The sequence below is a fragment of the Colobus angolensis genome, unplaced genomic scaffold (genome assembly GCF_000951035.1).
Source record: "Colobus angolensis palliatus isolate OR3802 unplaced genomic scaffold, Cang.pa_1.0 Scaffold309, whole genome shotgun sequence".
Classification (NCBI taxonomy): Eukaryota; Metazoa; Chordata; class Mammalia; order Primates; family Cercopithecidae; genus Colobus; species Colobus angolensis.
In genome coordinates, this window is record NW_012116366.1 from 2,758,543 (window position 1) to 2,779,977 (window position 21,435).

At 40.2% G+C, this 21,435-nt stretch overlaps 1 protein-coding gene across 1 annotated transcript in view; it reads left to right on the plus strand.

The window, feature by feature from the left end:
• The window catches only part of EML6 (echinoderm microtubule associated protein like 6), a 261,537-nt gene that overhangs the window by 175,271 nt on the left and 64,831 nt on the right, over positions 1 to 21,435 (plus strand). The window contains exons 17-23 of the mRNA XM_011950585.1: positions 4,920 to 5,020; positions 6,312 to 6,514; positions 8,784 to 8,895; positions 9,140 to 9,267; positions 13,474 to 13,615; positions 16,893 to 17,045; positions 17,219 to 17,350. Coding sequence (XP_011805975.1) covers positions 4,920 to 5,020; positions 6,312 to 6,514; positions 8,784 to 8,895; positions 9,140 to 9,267; positions 13,474 to 13,615; positions 16,893 to 17,045; positions 17,219 to 17,350 — 971 coding nt within the window. The remainder of the gene's footprint in view (positions 1 to 4,919; positions 5,021 to 6,311; positions 6,515 to 8,783; positions 8,896 to 9,139; positions 9,268 to 13,473; positions 13,616 to 16,892; positions 17,046 to 17,218; positions 17,351 to 21,435) is intronic.

Genomic DNA, 21,435 nt, shown 5'->3' on the forward strand with positions numbered 1-21,435 from the left:
TTTGTTTTTTCTTGAGATGGAGTCTTGCTCTATCACCCAGGCTGTAGTGCGGTGGTGCGACCTCAGCCTACTGCAACCACCTCCTGGGTTCAAGCGATTATCCTATCTCAGCCTCCTTAGTAGCTAGGATTACACGTGCCTGCCACCACTCCTGGCTAATTTTTTGTATTTTTAGTAGAGAACAGGGTTTCACCATGTTGGCCAGGCTGGTCTCGAACTCCTGACCTCAGCTGATCCACCCACCTCAGCCTCTCAAAGTGCTGGGATTACAGGCGTGTGCCACCGCACCTGGCCTCTTTTTTTTAATCTATTATTCAGCTTCATCTTTTACCTTTAGATGTGGTGGGAATGGAAAATGGTGCAGCAACTTGGAAAACATTAGTGCTTCAAAATGTGAAACACAGGCCTCCACCTTCTCCACATTCTGGCCAACACTTGTTATTGTCTGTCGTTTTTATTATAGCTACCTCGTGAGTGTGAAGTGGTATCTCATTATGGTTTTCCCAATAGCTAATGATGTTGAGCATGTTTTCATGTGCTGACTGGGTGTATTTTCTCTGTAGAATGTCTGTTTAAAGACACCACCCAATTTTAGTAGAGTTATTTGTCTTTTTATTACTGAGTTTTAAGAGTTTTAATATATTTTGAATATAGGTCTCTTATCAGATATATGATTTGCAAATAATTTCACCCATGTTCAAGTTTTTAGGCAAGAATACTTTATAGGTACTTCCTGTCACATCAGAAAAGATAAAATCGGTGGTATACCAGAGAGTAGGGAGGCAGTGGGAGTGGTCCTTCCCAGGTGCAAGCAATAGGGGTGTATTATCTATAGAGAATTTGAAAATAACTAAAAGCCATACTGCTTTTTATTATTCTCATTAGCTGGCAATTCTAAACAATGTTGGTGATGGAATTCCTTCCCTCCAGGATGGACCACTTCCCGAGCACCACCTTGGTGTACACTACTGCCCAAAAGGTCTAGTTGTTCTGCTGTCAGTAATACTCAGCTCAATTGGTGGGTTCTGGGGGTACTGACCTGATCCTTTCATTACACAGCTCCCCATCAACACATTTTCTAATGGTTGTAGCATCAGCTGACAACCTTGGGCTAAATTGGTTACTTAATTTGGGTTAAAAGTGGTAATTTTCTAATTTTATTCATTCTTCATATTAGCTAGAATTATTTTATAAACAAGAATTTTCCCTCGTGAACCATTTGGTTTCTCCAAAATATAATTCTCACAGGAAGTGTTTCTTTAAATATTAGGGTTATTTGATTTTTGTTTATGACTTGCTGATTTTTTTCCCAGTTTGTCATTCATCCTTTGAGTTTGCTATGGTGTTTTTCATCAAGCAAAAGGTTTCTATTTTTATGTGGTTAAATTTATTAATCTTTTATTGCTTCAAGATTTTCATATTTAGAAAAATATTGCCCATTCTCACATTAAAAAGAAATCACCTATTCTAACGTTCTATGGCTTCATCTTTTATATTTAGGTCTCTAAATAGTTTATAATCTATTCTAGTATCTGAGGAACAGGTCCAACTTTGTTTTTTCCATATGGCTGCCAAGGTGTTCCAAACACCACTTTTTTCCCTTTTTAAATAGGTTTTATATTTTAGAGTGGTTTTAGGTTGACAGCAAAATTAAGCAGAAAGTACAGAGAGTTTCCATTACCTCCTGCCTCCTCATATGCACAGCCTCCCCTACTATCACCATCCTGCACTAGAGTGGTACATTTGTTACAATTCATGAACCTACCTTGACACATTATTACCCGAAGTCCATAGTTTATATTATCATTCACTCTGTTTTGTACATTCTATGAATTTTGACAAATGTATATTGACACATAATCTATCATGATAGTGTTACCAAGCTAGCAATGGGCTTGCTGCCCAAAAAGCATAGACGCCAATACTATGCCACCAGCTTTTGTGAAAAGAAAGAGTTTATTGCAGTTTGACAACAGGGAGACAGGAGGCAATACTCAAATCTCTTTCTTGAGCTGGGGACTGGGGCAGGATGCATAGCAGCGGGTAATGAGGCATGATCTGATTGGATCTTACAATGCAGTGTTGCCGGGAGACATGATAGGACTGGATCATGCCATGAGGTGTGTAGTTCTTAATTTGGTCCCTGTTCCTTGGTCCAAGCACTTAGGTTCCACCCATGGTTGCACGCTTGGTTCATCTGGGCATGATCGGGTTATATAACTTGCAACCTGGGTTCCATGATAACTGAAAAACAACTCACCATTGTATTATGTAAAGTTGAACCAGACTGGGCTGATTCTGCAGTTACCACAGTATATTCAGAAGAGTTTCACTGCCCTAAAAGTTCTTTGTGTTCTGCCTATTTATCCCTTCATCCCTCCCTCCCCTGTATACTGTGGCAACCACTAATTTTTTAGCATCTTTGTAGTTTTACCTTTTCCAGAATGTCATATAATTGAAACCATGTAGTATATGGTCTTTTCTGATTGGCTTCTTTTACTTAACGATATATATTTACTTTTCTTCCATGTCTTTTCATGATGTGGTAGTTCATTTCTTTTTAGCACTGAATAATATCCATTGTCTGGATGTACCACAGTTTGTTTACCCATTCACCTGCTAAAGGACATCTATGTTGCTGCCAAGTTTTGACAATTATGAATAAAGCTGCTATAAATATCCATGTGCAGGTTTCTGTGTGGACATAAGTTTTCAGCTTATTTAGGCAAATATCAACGAATATAATTGCTGGTTATATGGTAAGAATATGCTTAGTTTTGTAAGAAATTGCCAAACTGTCTTTCAAAATAGCTGTATCATTTTGCATTCCCACCAGCAATTGACAAGAGTTCTTATCACTCCACAGACTAGCCAGCATTTGGCGTCAAACACCATTTATTTTAAAAGTGCATCTTTCCTGCTATTGATATAAGACCTTGTCTTTGTTATACACTACATTTTTATATTCATTTTTGTCTGTTTCAAGATTTTCTGTTTTGCCATTTGTTTGTCAGTCAACTCATACACAGGTACTATACCGTTTTAATTACAGAGCCTTTATAGATTGTTTTAATATCTAGGAGAGTTACTCTTTGTACTCTGCTTTTCTGTTTCCATTTTTCTGGTCATTCCTGCTGGATTATTCTTCCATGAGAACTTTAAAATCAAGGTGTCTAACTCCGGATTAAACACACACACACACCACGTGGTCTTTATATTGGAACTAAATTGAATTTATAAACTAAGGGATAACTGCTATCTTTAGGATTGAGTTTTCTTTTCCAAGAACATGGAATATGGTTCTATTTTTTAAAGTCTACCTTTTTAATCTTACAGATCAGGTCTTTTTTGTCTCTTCATTTTTATATGTTGTATGTATCTTGTTGAGTTTATGCCTTGTTATTTTAATTGTTTATAAATAGAGTCCTCCATCATGTTTTTCAACCAGTCATTGTATATGCAAAGGTTATTGATTTGGTATTGAATTTTATATAATGCAGCTTTACTAAAATGTCTTATTTGTAGTCATTTTAAAATTACTTCCTTTTGAATTTTTTAGATATGTATAATTTGCAAATATGATTAGTTTTAGCTCTTCCATTCCAGCTCTTGTGCCTTTTAAAATCTTGTCTAACTGCATTAGTTCATATGTTCAATATGATGTTAAATGGTAGTGGTAATTATCCTGACTCTATTGGGAATGCCATTAAGTAAGAATCTTTTGAGGGTGCACACACAAATATGATGAATAAGCTATTTCAGCATGTTTTGTCTTTAAAGAAAGGATAATGACACATAGCATGTCTAGAAAGCCGGTCTATATATAGTTACCTTGAATAAATCTGGATTTCTCAATGACGAAGTACAGGGAAATATAAATGTCTAAAGGACAAGTCTGAAGCATCCTTTAATTTCTACTGTATTGGGTGTTGAGTGTTTTTACTTTTTAAATCATGGATGAGTGTTACATTTTTGTCAAATACCTTTTCAGCATCTGAAAATGATAATATGATTTATCTCTTTACATCTATTAATATGACCAATTGTATTACTTGATTCCTTAATATTGAGCCACCCTTGTGTTTGGTCCTAATGTATTATTTTTAATATGCTTTCAGATTCTATTTGCTAATATTTATGATATTTGTATCTACATTCATAAGACAGATTGGTCAGTCATGTTCTTTTTGTTAATTGCTTTTTTTTTTACATTATTAAAATTATGTCCTGATATATCAAAGGCCATCAAATAGTCCCTCTCATGCTGTGAGATGCCAAGTCTACAGCCCAGGTCTACAATTGGCCTTTACATTTACATTTGTCCTTCTGCCCCTTGAGTTATAAACCTACATCTTTGAATGTGCAGCATCCCAAAGTGCCTCGAATCAATAGAAGACATCCTTTCTCTTTCCATAGCTGTGGGTCCAGGGCTTCAACTTCTAAATGATATGTTTCCAGCTGAAAACCCATTTAACCCAGAGCAATGCTTTCCACAGCAAGAATGGTTCATGTGAAGCTTTTCGTTAATACTGTCTCTTTCCTCCTGCACAAGAGGAGAAAAAGAGGAGTCAATACTATCTCTTTCCTTCTGCATATCCCCAGAATTACTTGCAACCCCACAGTGGTGGCATTAATTTTATCTTATGGAGACATTATGCATGTTTTAAATGTTTCATTACTTTGTTTAACGTATAAGTAAATAAACTTTGGCAGCAATATTAGGGTAAGAAGAAAGGGCTCAAACATGCAAAGAAAAGTGAAAGCTCATTATTTTAATGTAGATGCCTGTGTGGATTTTAAACCATTTTCTAATTTAGTGGTCCTGTTAGATGTGCTTCAAATTAGACCAAATGCATGCTTTTAATAAAGCTGTTGCTTCCATTCAAACTAGAATTTTGTTTCCTATTTGTCTCTTACAGAGGACATAAAGATAAGATATTTGTGGTAAAGTGTAACCCACACCATGTTGACAAACTGGTTACAGTTGGGATAAAGCACATCAAGTTCTGGCAACAAGCAGGTACTGTCCTTTGGGTTTATCATTTATGTGACTGAGAGCTTGACCCTAGCTGGAAAGAAAAACAGAACAAAACTATTGCTACTACCTGGCTTGTCTCTGCAATCTAAAATAAAAATGCACCTAAAAAAATTCACTCCGAAGTTCACTTAGAACGCTTTGAAGCTTAGAACACTCTATATGATGCTATGCATATTCATCAATACCTAGAAAGCTTTGGAAAATGTTCTGCTGTGAAAATAATCATTTTTATATTTAGTCATCTGTTCTGAAAGCAGTAATTATGTTAGACTACTGCACAGGAAATAAAATGATCATTTTGGTTGAGTGAATAAAATTGTATCTATTTGGAGGGTTCCTTTATCTATTACTGAATTTAAACCTGAATTAAACCCTTAGTCTGCCCACAAATAGGTGGTCCAATAAATATTGGTAGATTTAATGTTGATAATAATGATGAATAAATAAGCATGAGAAAACATAAAGGATACCTTACTCTTCTCACTAATAAGTCAGACTTAATACAATTGAATCTGAATTCTTCATATCAGCTTTGGTACCAAGCCTAATTTTATTATGCAGAAAATGTGAATAAGGTTCTATTCCAGTGCATTTTGCTTTTAAAAGAAGGTAATGCCACCCAATATGTCTGGAAAGCCAGCCTGTGCATAGCTGTCATGAATAAAGCTGGGTTTCTCAGTGACAGGGAGTGTGGGGAAATGTGAATGTATAAGGGACAAATCTAATGACTTGTCCCATATACTACATTTTCCTACAAAACAATTCATTTTTCTCACCCCAAAATTGCTGTGATAAATAAGCAGAGCACATATAACATGCTTATATTTTTACATTTATAGTCAGTACTATTTTTATTGTTTTTGGTCAGCATTCATGAAGACTTTGCTTGCTCCTCCAGGCACTTAGTCACTTTTTCTCTTGATTGACACAGAACTTGTGTTGAGCCTCAGTTAGACACGTGTCTTGGAGTGAGATGCATATTGAGTCCTCCCTCCAGCCAGACTCTGAGTTCCTTGAATACAGGAACCCTCTTTTCATCTTCATATCCCAGCAGTGAGCGCTGCACCTACCACATATAGGGGTTCATTAAATGCTGAATGAATGAGAAATACTCTTAAAATATTTTTGCTTGTGATGTTCTCTGCCACTTTTAGATATCTTTACATAAATAAACCTAATGAGAAACACCAGATTTCTCATGGAAGTAGTCATTCTACATGCTCATAGGAAGTGCCAGATTTTTTAAATAATAACTGTTCTTGGTCCACTCTAGGTGGGGGCTTCACTTCTAAAAGAGGAACTTTTGGAAGCATTGGAAAATTGGAAACAATGATGTGTGTTTCTTATGGACGAATGGAAGATCTAGTGTTCTCAGGAGCAGCTACTGGAGATATTTTTATTTGGAAAGACATTCTACTACTGAAGACAGTGAAAGCTCATGATGGGCCTGTGTTTGCTATGTATGCATTGGATAAGGTATGGCCTGCGTTTCAGCATTCATTTTCCTCATCAGCCTTCTAAAATTATAAGGTAGTCTTAGGATGGCCCACCAAGAGGATGCCTGTATCTAAAACAGGCCTTTCTGAATTAGGAAGTAGTTGTCATGAAGCTCAGTCAAGAGACAATAGGGAGGAAAGCAAAGATATTTTTATAATTTCATTTATAGTTGTTTCTTTATATGCAGCTTCTCTCCACTTTTTCCACACATTCTCTTACTGGCCCCCACTCATAAGAGTCCCTTAGAAAGTGCCAGGATAAATGTGGACACTTAGCAGCAGAAGAGTCCTGAGAAATACTTCAGCATTGTCTTCCTCCTTGGTGACACAACGGGTAGAGACCTAAAAGTACCAGGTGGTTACATTATTGTTCCAGACATCGATTTGCTATGACAGAAATTTACATCATAACCAGCTTGCTCCTGTGTAGAAAGGCTCAGCTTTAACAAGAGTGTTAGAGTGAAGACTGTTCACTGGCTATATTTCCACTGAAGCTCATCATGATTGCCCTGGTCTGTCTACTTGCCTTGCAGTGTCCCTTTACAAAGATTACACTTACCTTCTGTCTTAGTCTGTTTTTGCTGCTGTAACAGAATTTCTGAGACTAGGTGCTTTATAATGAACAGAAGTTTATTGGCTCACAGTTGTGGAGGCTGGGAAGTCCAAGATTAAGGGGCTGCAACAGGGAAGGGCCTTCTTGCTGTGTTACCCAATGGCTGAAGGGCCAATAAGAGTGGGAGGGGCCAAAATCACCCTTCTATAATGAACCCACTCCTACAATAACGGCATTAACCCATTCATGAGGGCAGACCCCTCATGGTCTAGTCACCTCTGAAAGTTCCCACATCTTAATACTGTTACAGAGGCAGTTAAATTTCAGCATGAGGTTTGGAGGCGACTAACATTTAAACCATAGCACCTTCAGTGTTTTAAAACACTATTCAATCAACTTGCCAGCAAATATCAACTTATTTTCAGTTACTTCCAGTTTGCTGGTGGTACCACTTCATCTGTGCCCTGTGACTTCCAGTTTAAGCCACCTACTACTCCTAACCCAAGCCTCAATTTTCATTTACCTGTCCTTAGGCAAATGTGTTGATTCTACTACAAAAGTAGGTTCTTGTTAGATATGTAACTACAATGGTTGTTTTAGTGGCTAAGCTGCTTTTTGGTTTTTTGTTTGTGTTTTTATTTTACTGGCAAATATGTTTTTGGTTAGACTGGCAAGTATTAGAAAAGATTAAAGAAGAAGAAAGAATTTCTGTAGGCCCAGAAGTAAATATGGTGTAACTTGTTTAAGCTATTGTTGTTTGGTAAATTAAGCTGCAAAATCATGAGAAAAGACAAGGATATCACAATATAATATACTGCATTTAAATTTAATTTGGGGATTGAATTTTCCTGGGAACAAATTCTATATGAGGATAAGGATATTTAATGTTACACACTTCAAAATATTATTTCTTTGTAAACTTCATAAAAATGCATTAAATTAAAAGTTGCTGAGGAAGCAATGAATTACTCAGCTTTTTTCTTAAAAAAAAAAAAAAAACCCTCTAAGAACAGTTGGCATATATAATAAATTACCAGAAAGGAAAACTAGTACAGCCAAAAAATTATAAGCTTAGAACAGGAATAAAGATCACTGTTCAGTAAAAAATATCCAATATGTTAAGCTTTTTACTTTCCAGGTTTTTGTAAAAATTAATCTGGATTTTAATTATGGTAATTGTGTCTGTTGACTGAAATAGGATAGTTTCATTGTATGAAGTACCTAAGTTACTCTTAATAAATAGTGATGTTTTCTTCTGGACATGACTTTTATTTTTAAATGTCTAACAATAATTTTAAACTGTGATGTTAACTTCAATCCATTTGGTCAGAGTATGTGAGATACCAGAAACTCTGCTAGGTTTTGAGGTTGGTTCCATTCTGTAGGAACCACATTCTGGTTGGGAGACGGCACAGGCACAGCCATGCTTGATCAGTGGGCCAGCTGTCAACCAGTGTTCTGAAGAGAGTGTAATGGATACATGATGAGAAAGTGCTTAATCTTGCTAGGGGAATGTGGGAGAAATGCTCCCAGAAAATAGTATTCAAACATTGTTATCAGCAGAGTTTTCCATCTCATATATTTAGGAAGGTAACATACACAAAGCTGCCTTACTCACGGGGGAATCCTTCTGCGGCCAAGTGGGTAATTGGTCATTTTGATGTGTATATAACACCTCCCATGTGTGCTTTCACAGGGCTTTGTAACGGGTGGAAAGGACGGCATCGTGGAGCTCTGGGATGATATGTTTGAAAGATGCTTGAAGACTTATGCCATTAAAAGATCAGCATTGTCAACTAGCTCAAAAGGTGCCACTCCCAAACATGTAATAGAAATCTTTGTGTTCATAGGGATGGAGAAGATGGTACTAAAGTTTTTAGAAAACTATTAACCAATCAATTTTCTCCCTCTTCCATGTTTCGAACTCTCTTCTCCTGGTAGAAATGTCAAGGCTGACTGCCTAGTGCCTCGTTCTTTGGAGCTATACAAATTGAATTTATACTAAGAAGCAGTGTTTTTGTTATTTTATTAAATATACCATCCCCTTCCCAGGCTTGCTTTTGGAAGATAACCCTTCAATTCGTGCCATCACCTTGGGACATGGACATATCCTGGTGGGAACAAAAAATGGAGAGATTCTGGAAATCGATAAGAGTGGCCCAATGACACTACTTGTTCAGGTACTGTTTGTACCTATTCTAAACTGCAGCTCACATCAGGGCTGGGACTAGGGTGAGGCAAAGTTGACGCTTAGGTTCCAAAACTTAAGGAGGCACTCACTCTCAGGGTTGCACAAGAGTTGAACTAGTTACCTATTGCTGTGTAACAAATTGCCACAAACTTAGCAGCTTAAAACAACACACGTTTATTGTCTCACAGTGTCTGTGGATCAGGAATCTGAGCACAGCTTAACTGGATCCTCTGCTTAGTGTTTTATAAGATTGCAATAAAGACCAGGATTATGGTCTCATCCGAGGCTAAACTGGGGAAGATTCTTCCAAGCTCACTCATGCTGTTGGCAGAATTTAATTGCTTGTAAATGTAGGACTAAGGGCTTTTCTTTTTTCTTTCTTGCTGGCTGTTGGCTAGAGGCCACTCTCAACTCCTAGAGGCTGCCCACAGTTCCTTGCCACATAGAGTTTCCCAACATTGCTGCTTTCTCAAAGCCAAAAACAGAGGGAAAAAATAGACACTACACTCTTACATTACATAATTATGTAATCACGTATGTGGAATCATGAACATTCAATCACCTTTCCCATATTCTGTTGGCTAGAAACAAGCCACAGGTCATACCACACTCAAAGGGAGGTGATTATGCAAGAGTGTGAAAACCAGGAGGAGTATGAGGGTCACCATCACTGGCCATCCTCTGGCCACCAGTTATTCATGCCCCTACCACATACAGAATTCTTTACCTCCACCCCCAAGGTCCCCAAGAGCCTTATCACGTTACAGGATCTTCTCAAAGTCCAGAATTTCATTATCTAAATTGGGTCCAGATGTGGAAGAGGTGCCTTAGGTATAAGTCCTGTCAGTCTGTCCATCCATAAAATGAACAAGACAAGTCACCTACTCCCCACACGCCAGATGCATCAGTGCTCCTTTGGAATATGGGCCTCACTGTAGTCTCAGCCTTAATCCACATAAACACATTACATCCTCCTTAATCCCTGTCTTCCCTCAAAAGTCATATTTAGGTAAAATTGAACTAAAATAAATGTAACAGAACCCTTTAGGAGCCAAGAAATGATAAAATCTCACCTCAGGGATAGGGATGTGGTAGAGTGTGGAGGTATGTAGGTAGTCTTGCCCGGTATGGTGATGGATAAGACCATATTTAGTTGGAAGAGGCATGGTGAGGGGTGAAGGATGTGTGTTCAGAAGTTGGAGGGAAAAGAAAATGCTCTGATCATATGAGCAGTCAGAACTTCCAAGATTCCAGTGCAGGAGCTTCCCCTCCTTGCCCTGATCTCTGAGTGATGCCTGCAGGCTTGCTGTATTAGGAGTGAATCCCCAAATCCCACTGAGAGGGTCCCTCTGACTTAGTGTATCATGGAAACACATGTGCATGTACACTATGGCTCAGGACACTGCAAGGCTTTAAAAACACATGTGCCCAAGTCCTATCCTGGATATCCTGAATAAATCTGTGTTTTAAAAAGAAAAAAATCTATGTGAAAAACAAACCTCGAAAGCGCTGCAGCTGGTCGTGCCTGGCAGCCAGGCTGGGGAATGAGGCGGGAGATACATCCTTGAGGCATGATGTCTTTGTTCTCCAGCTGTTCTTGCTTTTGTTGTTTTCTTCCAAGTGAAATCTTTTTTTTCTGGCTATAACTTCTCATCTAATTTTACTGAAAAATATGTATTTACTTTTTAATCTCCAAATGTTTGAGAATGTAAATTGTTTCCATGTATGCTATATTGCTAGATATTTTGGAAGATTTATGCTCTGATATGATTTAAATAATACTATAAGATCTAAACTTTGTTTTCTGTCTTACTGTGTTACACTTGAGGTAGTTTGGTTTAAATATGTTTTATGCTTGATAAAGGCTTTCCACTTCTTAATTCTCTACAATTCTATTCTTTCCTGTGTTTCTTTCTATTGCTCTAATAAGAAAAATAACCACAGCAATCATATATTCAGCACCTACTCTGTGTCAGGCAATACCGCTGTACTAAATTTGTCTCATCTCCACAACAGACTGGCTGTGTTAAATTGTTTTATAGATGAGGGACCTAATGCCCAGAAAATTACCCACAGTCACCTGCTGAGAACTGCAGAGCTGGGATTCCAACCAAGGTTTACTAGAGCCCTTTTTCACCTCACCAGGCTGTTCCCCATGTCTCTTAACCTGGACACCGCAGGAAAGCCCCTGAGCTGTGGGGTGGCTGGTTGAGCTGGTGGAAGCTTCAGACCAGATGTTAGTTACCATCTTTGCCACCTACATGTGTACCATTCTCTCCCTTTTTTTCTCAGCATCTTTTTTTCCTCTTCTGCATTCTCATTTGCTATTTCCTCTTAGGTGGAACTCAGTATTTCAGTTCAGTCCATGTGTTGGGCTCCTGCCCAGGTCTCTGTGCTGTGTGTATGCGCAGTGGAATAAGGGCTTCCTGCCTGCCCAGGACCATCTCACAGTCCTGTTCTGAGAGAAGATAGAGACACCAAGGGAAAGTGAAGGAATTATGGAGGCAGTGTGAGTGAGATGATGGACTGTCCTGCTGGGAGAAGATTTGAGAACCACTGTGCCAGTTTCGGTGGCATGGCAATCCAATCACAGTTGGAATAGATTGCTTATTTTCAATAAGGTTGGGGGAGGGGAGAATGGCAGGTGACGGGTTGTGGTACTTCCCGTCATGTATGCTTTGAAGCAGTCAGCTCGCAGTTGAACAGCTGTTTATGATCAGCTTTATGGGTGATCAGCACCAAAGCAGGATCCTAAGCCCATTTCCTTGTGCCATTCAAGGTCCTCCAAGCCTGCCTCGCTTACTGTCTGATCCTGTGTTACACGGGGATTAAAATAAACAGATTAAGGAAATGTACTTTTGATATCAATATAAGGCAGTGGTTTAAAAGGATCTCTGGATCCCACGATCCTGTTCTTAACTAAAATACACAAAGGAGCTCAGTCTGTAGAAGAGCTTCAAGCAGAGTCAGTCTGGGAAGATGTGAGGTTGACCCCTGACCTGTACCCTGACTGTGACTCCGGGGCTGGGAGGTTTCTGAAGAGAAGACTAGAAAACTGGGGATGTAGGGTGTCCTCAAATCCAATAAATTCAAAAACAATGTCTGTACCCTTCAGCCCCTCATTTTCTCATATTTGAATGTCAGCTGTATTTGGAACTTTACATCTTCTGCCAAATTTACTGTTTTGCTCAAATAGCTTCTCAGTTAAATTGGAATCATCCAATTTCTCTTTGGAAAGCCACCTGTTCCCCATAGCTTTCCAGCTACAAACACCTTTCAGATGCCTGTGTGTGGGCTTCCTTTTTGCTTTACTAAGCAAAGCCTTTTTATAATTAGCCATTAAAAAGCAAAAATTCAGTAAATGGTTAATCTGATCTGTTTAACTGCTCTGTAGCACTAATCTTTACCCTGCATTATTGAGTGAAAAATTATGAGAATCAAATTCATTTTCTCCCTGTTAAGTGTTCATTTTTTAAAAAAATACTGTTTTATCTTAGTTATTATTCTAAGCCAGGTGTGTTTGTGATAAGATAAAGGTATATGGAATTGGTCCAGTGCTTATTAAGCACCTTTCAGTTTTGGATGTTCATTGTTAGCACATGGACAGGCCAATTTGTGAACAGATGCAGAACCTTAGCTACACCGAGGACACATGAAATGAAAATTTAGCTTCCTTTATTTCTGCTCTGCCGAATGCTACATGTTCAAAGGACTAAAGTTGCATAAATAATGAGAATATTGCTCTTCAGTACCACTGACACGAATGGGTCATACCTGCATCTTTTATGGTTTAACTGAAGGAAATGGTTTGTGTCCTTGTGATTCAGCTGCTTTGCTAGTAGGGTACATATATGCTATGTTTATTTAGTATCAACAGAAAAGCAGGCGTTTCACCGTTTACCTGGATGTTTCCAAATGGAAAAATGTTTGGCATCATACAAAACCAATCAGCAAGGAGTTCATGTTTTGCTATGCAAATGAATGATTTAGCATCGTGTAGGTCCAGCTCTTGTTTCAAGTTTAAATGAAAAAATTATTTCGGGTGATCATTTTGGTTCAAGGAAGCTCAAAGTGTGTTCATTCCTGTTTATACCTTTTTGTGATACTCTTGGACTGAATATTCAGCACCGGGCCAAAGAAGGGCTAGCCAGACAGTGTAAGTAGAGTTGATGTTGCCTCTTTTCCTCTGCCACAGGGGCACATGGAAGGAGAAGTGTGGGGGTTGGCAGCTCACCCTCTCCTGCCCATCTGTGCAACAGTGAGCGATGATAAAACACTTCGCATCTGGGAACTCTCCGCCCAGCACCGTATGCTGGCGGTACGGAAACTCAAAAAAGGTACGTAACACCACCTTACACATCTCTCAGAGTATTTACAAGTAACAATGTGTCAGGTTTATTCACTCATTTAATTAATATTTACTGAGGGCCCCTGTTACATGCCCAAAAATATGCTGGGCAATGGGAATTTTATATTGATTGCTACAGTCTTAACTAAGCACATGTAGAATTATTCAGAAGGCTAGCTTAATCCAGTTCCATTTTTCACTTCATTTTCCTTGCACTGCACAGATATTTGCCACCTGGGGGCAATATGTCCTTCTTCTCATCGAGAGCTGTGGGAGCCAATTGAAACTCTTTAGCTTTTAAAGAATGCTGTTTATTTTGTAACTAACTGTCTCCAGAACTTACTTTCTGACTTGAAAACAAATGTCAATTATATAGAAATGTAATACTTAAGAAATGGGTAAATATCTCTTGAACACCTATATGCACTAGAACTATGAGGTGTACTGAGAGGTACAAATTCAACAAACATTTATTAAGTAGCTTCTGTGTGGCAGGCACAGGGGATCCCATGATGAATGGTCCCATCTCTAGTGTCAGAGATACATAGGACTTGAACAGAGTCCCAGCAACATATCCAATCAAACTTGGTAATTCGAGGAGAGTCTTTTAAATGGGACTATTTATAAAGGGATGAGGAAGGTGTGAGGAAATGACCCGGGGTAGTGCAGCGCTATGCAGCTGGTAATGGCGGCCTCTCTCACTAGCCCTGGCATGAAGGGGCAGGAGGAGGGGACAACTGCTGCAACCCTGAATATGAGAGCCGCATGAGATGGCAGGCTGAGAGGAGCCACCACTGTTAGCCAGGGGACTCTGCCAGCATGCAGTGCCCCTGCGGGAGGCAGCCAGGGAAATAAATGGCCCAGCCTCCCTATTCTTCCTCCATCTCTCTAATCTCCCACCCATGCTCCCCCATGGCCAAACTCAACCAGAAACCAGAGGACAAGGGAGCCCATTGACGTTCTCCATGCAGGCCAGCTTCAGGCACAGAGCAGGGTGGACAAGGGCAAAGAGGGGATGTGGAAGGACAGACTGAAGATATTTGGCACAAAGTAACCTGGAGCCTAAGAGGAGATCTACAGCCTGGAACTGCTTCCTCGGGGAGGTGATGAGAGCTGAGGCTTGAAGGATCTATAAAAGTCCTTAAGAGGACAGGGTGAAATTGGGGCCTGGCCCTAAAATATTTGTACTGAGTAATTTTATAAGCAGACATGAGGATTGTATTCTAGGGTAATAAAATGAAGAAAGCTGTCAAAACAGTATTAACAATAGTGATGGTGGCTAATATGGCTGGGCCAGCAACTATGCCAACTCTTTCCATGTAGTCTTTGTAGGAACCCCATGAGTAAGGCTATTATTATTGCCACTTACGAATCAGGAAACCGAGGCACAGGGAGCTTAATTAGTTTGCAGATTTAGTGGGTAATGGAACCAAATTCAATCCCATGCAGTGTGACTCTGAGAACACACCTATGACCACTGCTTAACACTATCTCCCACTGCCGTGTTGCCTCTCTTTACACTAGACTCCTGGGAGTTGTAAATGGTGGAGGAAAGATTTCCCAAATCCAAGTCCAAAGCCCATGCTCTTAATCACTACAAGCTAGAATCATTTTGGCCACTAGTTCATATTGGGGGAAGATAGGCCAAGTCCTCACTGTGGAGGACTTGAATGTCAGTCAATGGACTTTATTCCCTAAGTTAAAAATTAGTTAAAAAGAACAACCATTGACCCATCTTAGATAGGATAACCATTCAACCTAGTTTACCCCTGTTGTTCTGGTATAATTATTAATAGCTTTCCTCTTCACTCTCAAACGTGTCTTGGTCTGTATGGTAGATTGTGGTTAACCTAATCTTGATGATGCTCTTCAAGGGCAGGCTTGTCTTTTCATTGTCCCAGTACTGACACATCAGTTTTGGGTGTGAACATAGCTTTCAGCATACCATGAACAGAGGAGTTGGTAAAGAGGCTCGGTGTTAAATGCCCTGGCACAGGGCCACCTGGCTGTCCTATCCCTGAGGCTGTGCTTACAACTCTTGATAATAAGAATGGTGGCAGAGGGTAGGCATATTCTTGAATCGGTTTCCTTTTAGACATACCTTTGCAAAGTCCATGCTCCTGATTCAGAAATGTCTTTGTGACCCTACAAAGCAGTAGAAAACATGGTTCATCCAGTACCATCACCCTAGTGCCAATTAGTTTTCCAGATACCCCTCAAGAGAATGTTCAGATTCCATTCTTCCCATGACAGAAGAGGCAAGAACAGTATCTTGCACCTCTAGAGTTATGCATTACAATCCATGAATCAGAGAATTGGAGCAACTAAATGAACGAGGTCCTCTAAAGCGAGTTGTATGTAAGGCATAATATTTTTTTAAAAAAGTTTTCTGAAAATTTTATTACAGAAGTCCTATTCTTAAATATTACCTCTTTTCTTGGAAGCAAAGATACCAGTCCTATTAACCCTACACTATACTCCTTTTCTCCATTTACCCCACTTATTTTTTGAAAACCCCAGGTATTTAAATACTCATAAATGAATGAATAGACCTCATAGAAGCTGAAAATGTATTTTTCATATTATGATCATTTTCCTTGGATTTGGGGAGAAGAGATGTTTAATTTTATTTTCTTGAGACAGGGTCTCCCTCTGTCATCCAGGCTGGAGTGCCATGGCGTGATCACTGCTCACCACACCCTCCGCCTCCAAAGCTCAAGCAATCCTTCCACCTTGTCTCCTGAGTAGTTGGAACTACAGGCATGTGCCACTATGCCTGGCTAAGTTTTGTATTTTTTGTAGAGATGGGATTTTGCTATGTTGCCCAGGCTGGTCTTGAACTCCAGGGCTCAAGCAATCCACCTGCCTTGGCCTCCCGAGGTGCTGGGATTACAGGCATGAGCCACTGCACCCAGCTTATTTCTGTATTTTTTGTAGAGCCTGGGTTTTACCTCTATAAAAAATAACTTTTCAACTAATCTTTAACCTAGGTAATGTTGCAAACCCAGGCTAGTCTTGAACTCCTGGGCTCAAGAGATCCGCCTGCTTCGACCTTCCAAACTGCTGGGATTACAGGCACAAGTCACTGCACACAGCCAAGAGATGCCTTAAATTATGAAGGTTTAGTTTTCACAAGTGTAGTGTCAATGTAAAGGCAGTCACATGTCCGTGCATAATGCACATGATCAGATTTCTTCATCTCTTCATGTGGTTTGCTTGACAGTGAAGTTTTGGATAATAAGTGTTTTTTGTGGATTCTTCTGTAGGTGGAAGATGCTGTGCCTTTTCCCCTGATGGGAAAGCCTTAGCAGTTGGCTTGAACGATGGGAGTTTCCTGGTTGTAAATGCTGACACTGTTGAAGACATGGTCTCTTTCCATCACAGAAAAGAAATGATCTCTGATATTAAGTTTTCAAAAGGTGAAGCTGACAGCAGATACTTTTTAAAACAGCACAGTCTTGGGACAAAAAATTACAAGAATGAACTATTTAGATGTTTCTTTGACCATTTCCCCACTTTTAAAATACTAAGTTCCTGGAAGTAAATTCCTATATAAGATGCTTTGGTGTTAACCTCACATTTTTCTTTATAGATACGGGAAAATACCTTGCCGTGGCATCCCATGATAACTTTGTGGATATTTACAACGTACTTACAAGCAAAAGGGTTGGCATCTGTAAAGGTGCTTCGAGTTATATTACACACATTGACTGGGACTCTAGAGGTAAAGTATGTTGTGGCTTTTCAAATAGAATTTCTGCGTTTAAATAATGTCCATTTATGCATCGTTTCTAGAGAGAATGGCAATTGAGTATTAGAAATGGGAAAGGGGAACCCAAAACAATATAAACGACTGTAATTTTACAACCCAGAGGCAGCTGGTGCTAACATTTTGAATACTTTTTCCGTCTTTTTATGCTTAAGATTATTATTGTCACTATTGATTCAAGCCATTGAGTTTTGAGACAGCTAAAGATACATGATGCCTTTTGTTATCATAGCAAGCCACTACCTCACCTTTAGTTGGGTATGCTTTCTCCTTGTCTTGGGTCTCCTCCTTCTCCTCCTGGCTTGTTTCCCTTTTCCACCCAAGGCTCCACCTCTTAGAGAACCGCCCAAAAAACCTCAAGCAATTTTCCTCCTCCAGCAGAGGTAGAAATCTACATTCAGCCTGCCTAAAGTTTCTCTGCTCTATAAAACTCCCAACCTACTCCCACCTCCCCCAAGTCATGCCCACGAATGCCATCAAGATTGGTCTTTTTAATAAATCGAGCTTTTATGGTGTTGCAAAATCTTAAGCTAGCAAATGTGGAGGCTCTGGAAGTGAGTAAGACATGATTTCTGCTCCCTGTGGAGTTTATAATTGAGTGAGGGAGACATACTCATCCATAAATAATACAAGAGCACAAAGTGTGGGTATGGTGTGAGTAAGCAGTGGTGAGTCACAGGGGAAGTGGTGAGCAGGGACTCAGAATGGGCCACGGCAGCATTCAGTACCCAGGATGGAACATTGCACTGTAGGATGAGTCACTTGTAAATCCTATCCTTGAGACTCGGCTGGTGTTAAGAGTCTGGAGCAGGCACTTGGGAATGGGCAGCATTCCCGCCTTCAGAGACATTGTAGTCCACTGTGGTAGAAAAGCACCAAGCCCAATGTATGCTCTGAGGGAAAGCTCCTTGGAGGTAATCCATGGAGCCTCCGTAGAAGGAAGTAACCTTTGAGGTTGATCTTGAGAGTCGAGGAGAAATCCACCAGATAGCGCAATCAAGGAAGAGCCATTCCAGGCAAAAAGGAATATGGCATATGAAGAGCAAAGGTGGGAAGAACCAAGGGGTGATGAAGAAATAGAAATGCTGAGTGGCTGAGGGTGTACAGGGAGGGGAATGTGGAGACGCAGGCTGGGACGGAGTAGAAGTTTCATGCTGGACTGTGTACTTGTAGGTACTAGGTAACTCTGAGGGATCTAGAGTGGGGCATTCCCTCCCATCTTGGGGAGAAGAAGCGAGCCTGGAGTGGGAGCAGTTAAAATTAATCAGGAGAATGATGATGAAGGCCTCAGCCAAAAAGGTATTTCAGAGACGCCAGAACATTTTTTTTTCAAGTAATTCTTGGAGTAGTGGCCTTAGACCAGGACTTGGAAACCCTTCTGCCCGACAGGTATTTAGTTGTAACTATACTTGCCACACTGGAATTTGGACTTTATTTCAGCTTTACAGCATTCAGGGGTTTTATACAGTGCAGTAGATAGAGAAGAAAGCATGCAATGCATTGCATTTATACAAGGTAGTACAAGTCCCAACAAGGGCAAAGGGAGATCAGATAAGTCCGTTTCGCTTTCATGTCAGGGCAGTGACAGCCGGACACAGTGCCGAGGGCTTCAACCGGCATTTAAGACTAGGCAGGGCACTATGACTTATGTAGGAACTGGTGAGGCTGATGAAAGCAGCTGCTTCTCAGACTCTTCTTTGATATTCTCTGCCTTTTTTTTTTTTTTAAAGCAGTGATTTCTCCCTATTTATTATCTTGCTATTCTCTTGCCAGGTAGAGTAGGGTGTGATTAACTTTATTTAGAATCCAACACACACACACACACACACAAAATACCTGATACAATATGTGAAATCCCACTACCCAATGACTATTAGGGGTTAAAACCCATTATTGTTTCTATTAGGCAGTGAAGAGTCCAGAGAAAAGAGGATATATAAAGAGTAAATTTTGACTGGGAAGATTTCTTAATTATTTTGAATTGTAAAATACACATAACAAAAATTTACCATTTTAACCTTTTTTTTTTTTTTTTTCGGAGACAGAGTCTCGCTCTGTCGCCCAGGCTGGAGTACAGTGGGGTGATCTTGGCTCACTGCAAGCTCCGCCTCCCGGGTTTATGCCATTCTCCTGCCTCAGCCTCCCGAGTAGCTAGGACTACAGGTGCCCACCAACACGCCCGGTAATTTTTTTTATTTTTAGTAGAGACAGGGTTTCACCATGTTAGCCAGGATGGTCTCGATCTCCTGACCTCGTGATCCACCCACCTTGGCCTCCCAAAGTGCTGGGATTACAGGCGTGAGCCCCTGTGCCCAGCTCCATTTTAACCATTTTTTTAAGTGTACAGTTCAAGGATGTTAAAAACATTGACACTGTTGTGCAACCATCACCGCCTCTGTCTCACAACTCTTTTTGTCTTGTAAAACTGGAGCTCTATTCCCATTAAATGATAACTTTTCATTTCCCCAACCCCTGGCATCTACCATTCTACTTTCTGTCTCTATGAATGTAACCACTCTAGGTACCTCATATAAGTGGAATCATACGGTATTTGTCTCTCTATAATGGGCTTATTCCACTTAGCATAATGTCATTAAGATTCCTCCATGTTGTGGTGTGTGTCACAATTTCTTTCCTTTAAAGACTGAATGTTTCATTTTATGTATAGACCATATTTTGCTTATCTATTTATCTGTTGAGGGGCACCTGTGTGGCTGCCACATTTCAGCTATTGTGAATGATGCTGCTATGAACATGGATGTACAAATATATCTTCAAAACCCTGCTTTCAAGTCTTTGAGGTATATACCCAAGGGTGTAATTGCTGAATCATATGGTAGTTCTATTTTTACCCTTTTGAGGAATTACTATACTGTTTTCCATAGCAGCTCTACCATTTTATATTCCCACCAGTTGTACACAAGGGTTCAAATCTCTCCACATCCTTGCCAAAGCTTATTTTATGTGTTTATTTTGATAGTAGCTGTCCTAATGGATGTGAAGTGTATCTCACTGTGGGTTTCATTTGCATTTAGGGAGTTTGTTTGTTCTTAATTCTGCAAACGTATAGGCCCTGTGTCAGATACTACGGGTATAAAGAGAAGTAAGTCCCAGATAGAAAGCACAAGATCTCAGCCACAATCGGCAGGGGGTGCTGCTGTGGAGGGACCTGGGGAAAGGTCTGTGTAAAGTCCCTCAATATGGAGCCATCACTTGGTGGGAAGAGAAACAAACCTCCCTATTTCCATAATCCTGCCCAAGGCCAGCCTCCTAGAGCTCAGGAGGCTGAGGGAGGGCCCTGGGAGTGAGCAGGAGAGGAGTGGAGTCAAAGGTCTTTGAAAAGCCACCTTGCCTTTCATCGTAAGGGTGCCTTCAGTCAGGTGAAGGGGTTGGACCAAGTGCTTTCTGTGGATTGAGAGTAGTGGAAACACTTCTGATTTTTAGGGAGGAATTATACCATCTGGAGAATAAGAGGAAGTATGCCTGTGAATCTTGCCTGATCTAACTCCACTAGCCATGAGACATGTGTCATCCTGATATTCCTGCGTTCCCGACATCCCAGTCCCCAAAATGCCTGATCTCGAGAATATGCCATGCTGCCTCAAGACCAGCCTAGCTTTCACAGCAGGGGCCTCCAGGGTCTGGTAAGGTTGAGAGCAGAAATTAGAAGCAGGGATCTGTTTCATGCCTTTGATCCTGTCGAAAATAGTGAAAGCATTTGCCAGAGCCAGCTGGCTTCTCAGCAGCAGGGATGGCACAGCCGCCAGCCTCAGCAGCCTCTTGTGCGCATGGCAACTATAGGTCCTTGGAAAACCAAAAAGTGCATTGGGCTTTTGCAGGAACATCAGCTACCCCTGAATGAAAGCTCCAGCATGGAATACTTGAGAAAGAAAAAATGCATGGAGGGAGAGAAAACATAGAAAGGATATTTTCTAAATGCTGTAAGTTCATTTCTAGAAATAACAGGCTGTAACATCCTTTACAAATTAACAATTTGAAGGCTGGGCATGGTGGCTCACACCTGTATTCCCAGCACTTTG